The 13,329-nt window shown below is 52.5% G+C and overlaps 1 protein-coding gene across 4 annotated transcripts in view; it reads right to left on the reverse strand.

The window, feature by feature from the left end:
* The window catches only part of ACLY (ATP citrate lyase), a 53,955-nt gene that overhangs the window by 38,825 nt on the left and 1,801 nt on the right, over positions 1–13,329 (reverse strand). For 2 of the 4 annotated variants that reach the window (XM_031657611.1, XM_031657612.1), the window contains exons 2-9: positions 9,807–9,988; positions 8,523–8,645; positions 5,409–5,471; positions 4,695–4,885; positions 4,176–4,255; positions 2,611–2,741; positions 1,688–1,806; positions 676–812 (exon numbers count right to left, since the gene is read on the reverse strand). In XM_031657611.1, coding sequence (XP_031513471.1) covers positions 676–812; positions 1,688–1,806; positions 2,611–2,741; positions 4,176–4,255; positions 4,695–4,885; positions 5,409–5,471; positions 8,523–8,645; positions 9,807–9,965 — 1,003 coding nt within the window. In that variant the 5' untranslated portion in view covers positions 9,966–9,988. Of the gene's footprint in view, positions 1–675; positions 813–1,687; positions 1,807–2,610; positions 2,742–4,175; positions 4,256–4,694; positions 4,886–5,408; positions 5,472–8,522; positions 8,646–9,806; positions 9,993–13,329 lie in introns of all 4 variants that reach the window. The other 2 variants (XM_031657609.1, XM_031657610.1) reach the window with 1 other exon arrangement.

Raw genomic sequence — 13,329 nt, forward strand, 5'->3', positions numbered from 1 at the left:
GAATGAGGGTCCCCCATCTGCCAGGAGGTATTAGGGAGTGAGCAGGACAGTCTCTCCAGACATTCCACTTTATCAGCTCAACTCTCCATTACCTATGCCACCAGACAGGGGTCAGAACAAACCCATAGGAGCACTACATAACTCCTAACCAACATCCAAAAATCCAGGTTGGTTTCCAGATATCTCTGGAGGGAATCTCTCTCTCTCTCTGGCTCAAGGGAAGAGGAACTGGTATGCAGAGACCCAAAACACAGGTGGCAAAGGGGCACTGAGAATCACAGAGGCCAGGTAATGTAAGAAAGTCACTGAGTTTATTGCAATCAGTTTATGGCAATTGGATAAACTGAGTTTACTGCAATTGTAGCAGACACATGCCACAGCCACCTCCTACCCTGCACTTGTTTGTAGGGTTTTATCACACATCACCTCTTTCCCTCTCAGTCCCCTCCCACTGACAGATGTGGTCCCTACCCTCTATGCAGTCAGAGAAACCGAGAACCAAAGTTCAACGATTAGCCTCAAGCTGCAAAGGACCAGGACCACACACAGCCTTGGTGACTCCTCAGACGAAGCTGTCCCATAGCAGCACGCTGGGCTGTTCTGGGGAAGGGGGGACAGGGCTGTGTGTGTGTGTGTGTGTGTGTGTGTGTGTGTGTGCGCCTGCACATATCTCACCATCTGGGTGCTTCTCTCGGGTCATGAGGGAGAGGATAGTCTTGGCATAGTCATAGGTCTGCTGCTCGCTGGGGGCGCCTGAGTACTCCCCATAGTTTGCCAGCTCGTTGACACCCCCTAGATCACAGATGGTATCGCTGCCAAGGAGACACAGAAGTCAGTGATAGCTCTCATACTTCGGGCAGGGGGTGGCAGTCTGGTGCCTGGGAGGACATATGGATCCCTCAAAACACTGGAGTTAGCCTGTGGAACTGGCCTCTTGGGCCTCCAGCCCCCAGCTCCCATGCAAGTCTGGCCTGCAGGTTAACAGTGCTACATCAGACTCTCCTGGGCAGTGTGCTCTGCCAGCCCTAGGGCACTGGGAAGCCCTGGACAGACAATGGCAGGTAAAATGAACAATGCGCACCCCCTAACACAAAGACGAGAAAAATCACACACCGCAGGAGTCCCTGATGGGCTGCCCAAGAGAAGGCGTGCTGCAGCCAGAGGAAACAGTGCCAGTCACACACAGAAGGGAATGGCAGATTGCACATACAGAAATGAGCAGGTGTCTACCATGCTTAAAGTGAAAAAACTGCTAATTATTGTAAAGGGTGTAGAATATGATCCTAATATTTCTATAAAGCAAAGAGTATAAATATTTATATATGCTTGATAGGACATACAGTCACTTGCTAACTGGGGTGACCTGGTCAGGGAGGGGATGGGGAAATGGCCAGGCAACTTTCACTTTCTAGTTCATTTTCTATATTTGCTGTACCTTTGTATGGAGCACACAATTTTCACAATTAAAACTCAAAACAGCTTCATTTTGACACAAAAAAGAAAGCTTTAGGAGACACTGAGAGCAGGGCAGGCCCTCGCCATCATCCCTCGAAGCCCTCTGGGATGCCACTGCTTTCCTCTGCCCCAAATTCCCACACCAAAGTGGCAGGACCCCACCCCCCAGGCCACACACATGTGGATGCTGGGTAGCTGGGCTGGCATCCCTTCAGCAACCCCCTTCAGTCACCTGTACACGACAGAGGCGCCACCCCCGGCCACCATGGTCCAGATCCTCCCCTTGGGGTTCAGCAAGGTCAGCTTCAGGCTTGCCCCACTTTTGGCATCTAGGTCTGCAATGTAGGCTTCCTGGGGAGCAGACAGCAACAGGTAGGCCCTCGGGGTGCCCCCTTTACCAGGTCCCAGATCCTAGGATCCCTCCCTGCTCTCCCTGGAGGCACACGAAGAGGTCACTAATCACTTTAATGGGGTGGGAAGAAGGGGCTAATCAGGGCCCCACATGCCTTGAAGACACTTGATGGCGTCTCCAAGTACCAAAACCACCCTTAGTCACAGTCACTGCCTGGGGACAAACTTCCCATCTCCCTTCTCTGATGTCAAGTCCTTGGCCCTCTGCCTAAGTCCTGAGCCTCACCATGTCCCTCTGCTTAACTGTGACCTCACCCCAGCATCTGCCTGCCCAGCCCATCACATGTTCCCCACCACCCCAGGACTCCCCAGGCCAGACTGTCTCTCAGCCCAGCCTCTTCCCTGGGCATGGGGTACTTCCCAGAAAGCCCAACCCTGCTGTGAAGACTTCTCAGAGGACAGAGTGGGAAAGAGCAATTAAAACTCCCAGTGAGAAGCCGAGAGAACGACCTTCCGTCAGGATTAGGGGGAGCCACTTGGAATCACGGAGAGGCAACAAATCAAGTGAAGAGTCGAGGGAGGCTGATTGAGAGAGAAATCTAAAAGGATTTCTGGCTGGGATTCAGAGGCTTGGCTCACCCCCACCCCCACCCCACTGGGGTTTTAAGAAAATTAAATGCTTCTCGGTCTTCCTTTCCCTGCCAAATAAACAGCTCATGAAGGGGGGCCAAATGCACATCAGAGATGAGTCACCTCCCCACCGCCCTCCCCCGAGTCCCCATCTCCTCTCTAAACCAGCCTTACCTCTGGATATGCCTCCCGCCCGAAGGGGGGAGGGAACTCGATGTCACCCCACTTCACTTTGCAGATGTAGTCGGCAGTGGCGTCCACCTTGGCCGCCAAGTCAAGGACATAGACTCCATCTTTGGTCACTACTTCAAGGGGGAGCAGAGGCAACCATCAGACACTGGCTCTGGGTAGAGACGACCACCAACCTCCAACCCCTCCACAAACACCGCTCCCATGGTGGCCCATTCAGGCCTCAGAACTCTCTAAGCTCAATAAGAAACCAGAGTGGCCCTTATGGAGACACAGCGTTTCTCCATTAAAGGCAAAACAAATTCTACAAGGCCATTTCCCTCTCCCTAACCTACAGGTAATGGGACATGGAGGTCTGTATTAGTTGCCATGGCAATTTTCAAACATCTGTACAAAACGCCACACTCCCTGCTTTGAGCATCTAACCATGCGCAAACCCATGGTCTGGCCACTTTTTAAAAGTGTTTAAAGGCACCTGTTGCTGACAGAAGACCCCCCCACCGGCATGCACATCTATGTCTCCCAGGGCCTGGCTAGGGGAAGCCACAGTGTCAGATGGAGCAGGAGCCGCGGGGTGCACTGGACTCTCAGTCAGCAGGATTCGTTTATACTACCTCACTGGACACCCATCTTCCTCCTCCCCCAGGGCCATTTAGCTGATTGAGTTAGCACAAGGCCATCTGGTCCATTAGAGGGGCTGCATCCTCAGCCAGAATGATTTGATTTCTCGCCTTCCTGGACTTTGCCCTGAGAAGTCCTGGCCAGAGCCAGCCCACGCCACTCTCCCCCACCACCACCTGCTTCCTTCACATCCCAAGAGGCTGAGAACAAGCTCTTCCCAGCGTCAAGGGTTAATGATTGACCAACTCCCACAGAGGGAGGCAAGTGTGGGGCCTCTAAGTGCACCAGGAAGAATGAAGGGCCAGAGGGTGAGAGCAGTGCAGAGGCTGCCAACCTCCTGCTGTCAGACAGCCTGACCTGGCACGAGGAGCAGCAGCACACAGTCAGATCAAAACCAGGACTTCTGGCCGAGCGTGGTGGCTCACGCCTGTAATCTCAGCACTTTGGGAGGCCAAGGCAGGCAGATTACCTGAAGTCAGGAGTTCGAGACCAGCCTGACCAACATGGTGAAACCCCGTCTCTACTAAAAATACAAAAATTAGCCGGGCGTGGTGGCGGGCACCTGTAATCCCAGCTACTCGGGAGACTAAGGCAGAAAAACTGCTTGAGCCCAGGAGGTGGAGGTTGCAGTGAGCCGAGATTGTGCCACTATACTCCATCCTGGGCGATAGGACAAGACTGTCTCAAAAACAAACAAACAAAACAAAACAAAACAAAACAGGACTTCCCCACTTCAGAGCAAGTTAAGACCAAAGAGAGGTTGGAGTTGACTAAGAGAACTACAGTCTTCTGAGAGCTCAGAAACAGGAACTGGCACTAAATGAGCATGGGAAGCCCTCCGCTTGTGCACATCTGTCTTGTGCTGCCCTCTGGCAAGTGGGAGTCTGGTTGGGACCCTTGCCCCCTCCCAGCCTAGCACACCCAGTTACCAAGGGGATTGATCTCGAGGTAGGTGAAGTACAGGTCCTCGTAGAAATTGAAGAGGCCGGAGATAAAACTGGCCAGAATTCTAGAGGTGGGAGGGAGAGAGGGACAGTTCATCGATCAGGGAGCAGCTCGGCAGCACCCCAGGCGCCCCACAGCAATCTCACTGCCACTGACAGCTCCATTTCCCGACACGCATCCCGCCGGCCCATCCATCTCCTCTGCAACCCCTGCTCCCTGGACATCGCTCTTCAGCCACTGAGGCGGAAAGGAGCTGTCAGGAGAGAAGCTGGAGGCAGAGGCGTCAGACAGACAGGGGCAAGGAGGTGAGAGATGCTGGCGGCATATTTCAGTCTGGTTGCGAGCCAGTCCCCGCCCTGCACCCAGCTGTCTTCCTCAGGACAGGGCTGTGCCTACCACCTGACACCCAGAGAGGAGACCACTCTGCTCTCCCTGCTCTATGCCCAGAGCCTGTCAGTCTTCTCATCCCAACTGCCACCTCCCTACCGTTCCTCTTACTCAACTCTTTCTTGTCTTCAGGGGCGTGGACCAACAGGTGTTTTTTGATGTCCTCAGGATTCAGTTTCTCATCCACGCCAACAAGTAGCTTCTGGGCCTTGGCGTCCACATCACCCACGTCCACACCCCCCTCGTGGTGGAACAGGACATAGTCCCCTTCTCGGGTGGCATAGATGCAGACATAGAACTCCTCCGCCTTGCAGGTGAAGAGACGGGATAGTGGGATTGGGGTTGGGGGGTAAAGCTGGTGAGGGGCACTGAACTGGGGAAGATGGGGGGAGGTCTACCATGTACTGGGAGAGGAAACCAATCCCCATGGTCTCATTTTCTAAAACCCAGTAAAAAACATTCATCCAGAGACTTGTCTACCATCTTTTCCCCAAGGACAAGCAGAAGAAGCCACTAACCCACTGGCTGACGGTCCAGACTAAATCAGTGTGACTCCAGCTGAGGAATGGGGCCCGCCTGCAGGTCGTTCTCATCCCTGCGCTGGGAAGTCCCCTTTGTTACCAGTCCTAACTCCTCCCTGCTGCAGACCAAGTCCTTTCCTTCCCCTCTGGACTCCTGAGTCCACAGCACCCTCAGATCCTCAGTGCAGCTTCAGGGACCCTGGTCCCTCTGACTGTCCTCATCAGCTTGACTTCTTTCATCATGTTACGGCGGACAAACCCAAGGTTCCAGGAGGGAGAAGACCCAGCCTGGAGCCGCCTCACACATACCTGACTGTGGGGGACGAAGGGCTCGATCAAAAAGTTCTTGAGGAAGCCTGTGGCCTTGCCAACCTACAGAAAAATTGAGGGAAATGAAACTCAGAGGGATGGCACGTCTTGCCCCCAGGGCAGAAGGAGGGACTGCACAGAGGCGGTGCCCAAGCACCCCCACCACCACACCCAGCAGAGAGACTTTTTCAGAAAAAATGGGGTCACAGATCCCTAAGCTCAGTAAGTCCTCATGAGATGCCCATTCACCCCTTGCTCTGGTGCAAGCTGTGCCTTGCCCACTCTTGGCCTCCTCTGGAGGGTGACACAGGACCTGCATAAGGGAAAGGGCTCCAACAAATCACGGCTGTGGCAGAGCTTGAAGGGGAGGGGAAACCGGGTAAGAGGGAGTGACCATTCTGCTTCATGGGCCTTGAGGAAGGCACAGTGACTCAGCCTCAGGACATGGGTCCAGGAGCGGGGAACGGGTGGAGAAGTGGGGAGCCAGGGCTTAATCACGGAAACTTCTCCACACAGACTCTCCTGGCTAAGGACCACAGGCCTGCAGAGCTAATCAGTTTGAGTGATTCCCTGGCGGCAGCCGTGGCGAGACAGCCCTCATCCCGGTAAGTCCCAAACCCCCCGCCCAGCCTGTGCGTCACTGCTGAGTCAGGGACCAGACAGCAATCCATCAGAGGTAATGAGCCGCTCCTGCTGGCCCAAGGCTGCTGCCAGCTCAGATGTCTGATGTCCCCCACCCTCCCCTCCCAGAGGCCAGCAGAAGGAAGCAGGATGTGCTCCCTGGGGACGTGCTCAGCATCCCTCCCTCCCATCCCACCATCCTCTCTCCAAAGGCCTGGGAACTCAAGGGTCAGGGCGCTTCATGCCCGGGTCCATGTGCAACTTCAAGGATCCCTCTTTACCCATGAAGGCTAGAAACTGGGAAATTAACATTAAGGGCTACTCTGAGGAAGCCCAATGAGGGAGGAAGACATCTCCATCACCACCTTCATTGCTATACCCGAGGCAGTCAAGGAAGTTCATCCCTGGTACAGCTTCACCCCAGAGGAGCACCAGGCCCTTCAGAACCACGTGCTCTACAGAGCCAGGTGTGGATGGCACATTCTTCCCAGGCTAGGCCAAGACTCAGTCCCACTCCCTCCCTCAGTCCTCCAGCTCCCTTGGGGAGTGAGAAGAAACATAATTTTATTTCCAGGCATTTCTTAGCCTTCCTAAACCATGCTTCACTCTCTCTCATCTACGTGGCTGAAATTCATCACCAAGCTGGGAGAAGTCAGTCATTGAATTTGGGCTTGGTGGCACACATCTGTAGTCCCAGTTACATGGGAGGCTGAGGCGGGAGGATTACCTGAGGCCAGGAGTTCGAGACCAGCCTGGGTAACATTCGAGACCCTATCTCTACAAAAAAAATTTAAAAAGCAGTCTGGCATGGTGGCATTCTCCTATAGTCCCAAATACTAAGGAAGCTGAGGTGGGAGGATAACTTGAACCTGGGAAGTGGAGGCTGTAGTGAGACATGAATGTGCCACTGCACTACAACCTTGAATGACAGTGTGAGACCCTGTCTTAAAAAAATAAAGTAGGCCAGGCACAGTGGCTCATGCCTATAATTCCAGCACTTTGGGAGGCCGAGGCAGGCAGATCACCTGAGGTCAGGAGTTCAAGACCAGCCTGGCCAACATGGAGAAACCCTGTCTCTACCGAAAATACAAAATTAGCCAGGTATGGTGGTGCATGATTGTAATCCCAGCTACTCAGAAGGCTGAGGCTAGAAAATCACTTGAACCTGGGAGGCAGAGGTTGCAGTGAGCCGAGATCCGGCCATTGCACTCCAGCTGGGGCAACAAGAGCGAAATTCTGTCTCAAAAAAAAAAAAAAAAAATCAAAAAAAATTAGCCAGGTGTTGTAGCATTGTAGCCCCTGTTAATCAGGAGGCTGAGGTGGGAGGAATGCTTGAGCAGAAGACATCGAGGCTGCAGTCTAGCCTGGGCAACAGAGCGAGACCTGTCTCAAAAATAAATAAATAAAAATTTAAAAAAGAACTGAATTTACTCTTCAACGTTATTAACTATCACATCCTAGGTTCTTGACCCAGTATGTCCTTCTGCCTACATGACTGTGTGTCTGCCTTTTTCATATTTTTTAATCCACCCCTTAGGTACACATGCTATCACAAGCTACCATAACCCTTCCTTTTTGGAAACTGGAAAGAAAGGAGTTCCTAGAATGGGGCTGGGAGTGGTGGCTCACGCCTGTAATCCCAGCACTTTGGGAGGCCTGAGGTCGGGAGTTCCAGACCAGCCTGACCAGCACAGAGAAATCCCATCTCTAATAAAAATACAAAATCAGTCAGGCATGTTGGTGGATGCCTGTAATTCCAGTTACTCGGGAGGCTGAGGCGGGAGAGTCTCTTGAACCCGGGCGGCGGAGGTTGTGGTGAGCTGAGATCACACCACTGCACTGCAGCCTGGGCAACAAGAGCAAAAAAAAAAAAAAAAAAAAAAAAAAAAACCTCAGACCAGGCCGGGGGCGGTGCCTCATACCTGTAATCCCAACACTTTGGGAGGCTGAGGCGGGCGGATCACAAGGTCAGGAGTTCAAGACCAGCCTGGCCAATATGGTGAAACCCCGTCTCTACTAAAATTACAAAAATTAGCCTGACCATGGTGGCAAGTGTCTGTAGTCCCAGCTACTCAGGAGGCTGGGGCAGGAAAATCGCTTGAACTGGGAGGCCAAGATTGCAGTGAGCCAAGATCACACCACTGCACTCCAGCCTGGGCAACAGAGCAAGACCCTGTCTCAAAAAAAAAGAATCAGACCATTTCCACCTGGCTCTTGAATTACACTGAGGTTACCTCTGCGGCACATCTTGCCCAAACCAATAACAGAAAGAAGTCTGGAATATGAGGGAGCTGGGAATGGGCTCAGTTCAGTAGGCCCAAGACTGGGCCTACTGCTGGTGGCTACCTGACTGGATCAGCGCCACAGGACTTCTGTCTTCCCTGAGCTACAATGAGACTGGCTGTGGGGGTGACCCACAGAACTGCTGACCTGGAGGCGACCATATTTGCTTCTGTTACCACACACGTTCACCCTGACCCCATGCCCACTCACTGTAGCTTCCTGTCCCAGCCGTGGCTTCAGCCAGGACTTGACCCCATCCAGAGTGAGGTTGACCCCAACGAGGCCAAGTTTTCCACGACGTTTGATCAGCTGGTCTGGCTTGACTACCAAGTTCTGGAACGAGAGCGGTTTGTATTTAGAGTGAGGAAGAATTAGATAAAGGGTAGTATTTTGGAGATCCAAATAGAGGACAGCAGGGATTGACTTCCCATTCACTCTGCTCCAAAGCCAGCCCCACCCATCCTTCAGGGTCAACTCTTGGATGCTTCCCCCACCTACCCTAGCCAATACCTTGCTTTTGACAACCAGGTATCTAGAGGCATTCGTGCCCAGATGGAGCCTGGCACAGAGGAGGCACTCAGCAAATACCTGCTGAGTGAATAAGTGATTCCCTACCCTCCCTATGTGATACATTAGCTTCTTCATTCAACAGTAAGACCCTCAGAATATGGACCAGAACCCGTGTTCCAAAGAGGAAAACAGAGAGAGCCTTGGGGCAGCAAGGAACCTTAGAGATCATCTAGTCAGCCCCATCCCTGTGCCTGAACCCTGTCTACAACAGGCCCACCAGCAGCCCCTAACCACTCCTCATACATCTCCAGGGCCAGGAAACTCCCTCCATCCCCTTGTGGTAAGCTGTCTCCTAATGGGAAGAAACCCCACCACTAGTCCTAGGCTTGCTCTCTGGGCCCTGCCAGGGAAATCTAAGAGCTTTCTAACAATGGCCCTGCAGAGATCTCAAGAACGGAGCCTCTATTCCATGCTGACCCTCCAGGGTCAGGGCCATTCTTCACAAAGTACAAGGTCACTCTTCCTAACTGCCTTGATACATTCCTGATATACTCCACTTAGGGAAGGAGAGGACACATACCTACTTTTTACTGAGCACCTACCATGTGCCAGGCACCAAGCACGCTAAATGCGTCTTGCTAATCCTTACAGCTCAGAGTGAGCATTATCCCACTGGAGAGATGGGGAATCTAAAACTCAAAGAGGTGAAATGGCTTGCCCCAGGCCACATGGTTAATAGACACGGCTGTGATTTAGACACCAGTTTGTCCAGTTTCAAGCCCATGGCAGGGTACACCATGCTGGGGTACCTCAACATGCAGGGCTCAGCGTGAACACAAACCCTGCTCAGCCCATGGCATGCTTCCCACAGCTGCTGCCGGCAGCCTCCAACCCCGTGACCCCATCCGCATCTGCAACAAACCAATGGCTTTCTCATCCTCAGACCCCGTTCGTGGAGGGGCCGTTCGTGGAGGCAGGGCTCACCTGGCTGAGCAGCCAGGGGTGGTCCTGCAGCAGGCGGGCCCAGTCTGTGTCAGGAGTGACCCGAGCATACTTGAACCGATTCTGGATGGCTGAGGTGGTGCAGATGAACTTGTAAAGGAGTTCTTTGCCCGTCTGCTCTGAAATTGCCTTCGCTGACATGGCTGCAGAGGGACCTGCTCTACCTGTCTGGGAGAGAGCAGCTGGTCAGAAGGGGGCGGGCGGGTGGAGGCACTATCTTCCCCAGCAGGACAGACCCACTTCCAGTTGCCCCCAGACAATAAAACCAGATCTCAGCGTTTCTCAAGAGGAAGGAAAGAAGGCTGTCCCAGCAGGAAGGATGGAAGAGAGATATCAAGCAGCACTTTTGCCAGCAGAGGAAGAAGATCCAGAGACGATGGGTGAGGGAAGATAGAGAAAAACAAAGGTGCCATTTGCCCTGGGACTCTTGCCTCACCCTGCCCCATTCCCTCTAGGCAAACTAGCTAACCCACAACCACACTCATCCTGGAGCAAAAGGCAGCTGGCTAGGAGGCCAGAAATACCAGTGCTTTGACTCAAATCTGAGTGCTGGTCCCATTTGAGGTGGGCAGAGACATTGAAACACCTTTCTGTTCTCTGACCAGTGCAGAGTACGGCTGGAACTGCAAAAGGCTAGCCTTTCTCTCCCTACAGGTTTCATCTCCCCCACACCCAGATTTACCCCTACACATACCCTTACACAGCACCAGGCCAATGGCCAAGCTAGCAAGTTTACTTAGCCTCAAACAGGGTCACACCCCCAGGTCTTGGTTAGGAGGAGAGCAGGGGAGGGGGAAGGATCATCACAAAGCTCTTTTCTCCTCTTTTCTCCCGGACACTAGCCTCCCAACCCTGAGTATGGGAAGGGAAACTGACCTTTAGTACATCCCACCCACCCCACTGACATCCAGCTGCTAATTTAGAGCAAAACTCACTAAGCAAAACAGAGGCCTCTCTGGGGACCACCCTGTAGTGGTCACTTCTAACTGAGCCAGACTGAGAGGAGGAGGAGGAGGAAGAGGCAGAAACCATCCTCCATCACATGTATAAGGAAACTCATCTTAGAGTTCGAGGCTACAGTGAGCTACGATTGCACTGCTGCACTGTAGCCTGGGTGTCAGAGCAAGACCTTGTGTCTAAAAAAAGACAAAAAGAAACTCATCTCATATGAGCTCTGGGAGGTACACTGAGATTTACAACCCCATTTCTGAGATGGGGAATAAAATCTCAGAGGGGTTAGGATAACTTGCCCAAGAAGCCCACCTAATAATAAGCAAGGTGTGACACAAGACTCGAACCCAAACCCTCTTACACCTAGGTCCCCAGAAGAATCCACACCAGCCCGAGAAAAGACCATTTTTCCAAGAGCCAGGCCCACGTGTCCTTTTCACTTCAAAGAGTCTATGACAAGAATTTCGTCATCTCCCCTCTCCACCACTCTGTCCTGATACATCCATTCTCCTGTGGGCAACTCAAGGAGTGAGCTGGGGAGGGGAATGGGGGGAGGCGGATATGGGAATTCAGGCCAAGAGCTTGACTCGATCAGGAAAAGTCACTCCCGTCTCCCCCACCAAGGCCCAGAGGCAAAGCTGTTGAATTTGCTGGGGGAGAAAAAAGTCAAGTACAAATAAAGGAGGGCAGAGTAAAGGAGCCGGCTGGTTTACATGTGCTGGAAGCTGGGTCTCCATTCCCAGTTCAGAGAAGGCCAACATTCCAGGGGCCACGTTGCGCCCCCTCCCAGTCAGCCAGGCTGGTAGGGCTTCAGGTTCTAATCCTGGCTTGGCTGCCTCCGTCAGCCTCCCAGCTAGTATCCAGCATGGCACAATGGGTGTATTCAGCCTGGTATCTGCCTAAAGTGGGGTAGCTGGGAAGGGGCTCAGAGATGTTCCCTTTTCTGGCCTTCCCCTGGAATTACTTGAGATTCCTTCTCAATATAAGTTTCCAGAGACGCCCGGACCAGCCCCACTGCCTCACGGTCCTCCACCCCCCACCCACTGCTCCATTTCCCAATCTTCTTGACTCAGACCAGAAAAACTGGTCCTGAAATGGAATGGGTACACCCCCCACCCCTCTTCCAAAGAGAGTGCAGCCCAGGGCAGATCAAGGCACACTCAGAGAGGAGGGGGCAGTGGCTGACCATCCTCAGCAATTCAGACTCCTTCCATAACTCCAGGGGAAAGGAAGTCCTTGGGCAACGCCTCTCTAGAAGAAAAAAGTCTGAGACTCCCGGTAAAACTACCCTGAAGCTGGCACCTCCAAAACAGACAAAAGACCCAACTTTGGAAAGGACAAGGGAGAGAAAACAGACCCCTGCAGCTGAAAAATCAGTTTTCTTGAGACCCAGATCAAATTTCAGGTCCAAGAGTCCATCTCCATAGGGTCTTTGGAAGGAGGATAGGAGAGAAGATCCAAGGGGATGATACATGATAGAAAACAAGATTTGCCAGTTTACCAAAACAAGAGATTTGCCACTAGAGCATTCAGGCTTAGAGAGGGTAGGTTGAGACAAGGAATATATACAACATAATAAAAAATGGTCTCTGCAAATTCACCAATACAGAGAAGGCAAACGGCTCACAAACCCAGGGAGTGGACTCAGCAGAGAAAAATCGCAACTTTAATGGTTCAGTGAGGTCTTTTTTTTTCTTTTTTTTTTTGAGGAGTCTTGCTGTGTCGCCCAAGCTGGAGTGCAGTGGAGTGATCTCGGCTCACTGCAACCTCAGCCTCCCAGGTTCAAGTGATTCTCCTGTCTCAGCCTCCTCAGTAGCTGGGATGCATGCCACCACGCCCAGCTAATTTTTTTGTATTTTTAGTAGAGATGGGGTTTCATCATGTTGGTCAGGCTGGTCTCGAACTCCTGACCTCGTGATCCACCCGCCTCAGCCTCCCAAAGTGCTGGGATTACAGGCATGAGCCACTGTGCCCAGCCTTCAATGAGGTCTTAAAAGTCTCTCTAAGGCAGTGGCTCTTACCCTCTTTGAATTCTCAGACTCTTGAGAGTGAAGAAAACCCCAGAAAAATGTACACAAATCCAATCGTGCATATCATTTCAAGGTGCTCACCTGTGACAATGATCCAATGGCCCACAGACTGACCACCAGTTAAGAACATTTGCGGCTGGGCGCAGTAGCTCACGCCTGTAATCCCAGCACTTCCGGAGGCCAAGGAGAGCAAATCTCGAGGTCAGGAGTTTGAGACCAGCCTGGCCAATATGGTGAAACCCTGTTTCTACTACAAATACAAAAATTAGCCGGGCATGGTGGTGCACGCCTGTAGTCTCAGCTACTGGGGAGGCTGAGGCAGGAGAATCGCTTGAACCCAGGAGGCAGAGGTTGCAGTGAGCCGAGATCCACCACTGTACTCTCCAGCCTGGGCAACGAAGCGAGACGCCATCTCAAAAAAAAGAATATTTGCTCCAGTGGAGTGAGCAAATACCTACAAATACCTATCTGGGTTTGGGAACTTCCCTCCCAACATCTTAGTCTGCCTCCACAATAGCTGAATG

The sequence above is a fragment of the Papio anubis genome, chromosome 17, assembly GCF_008728515.1.
Source record: "Papio anubis isolate 15944 chromosome 17, Panubis1.0, whole genome shotgun sequence".
Classification (NCBI taxonomy): domain Eukaryota; kingdom Metazoa; phylum Chordata; class Mammalia; order Primates; family Cercopithecidae; genus Papio; species Papio anubis.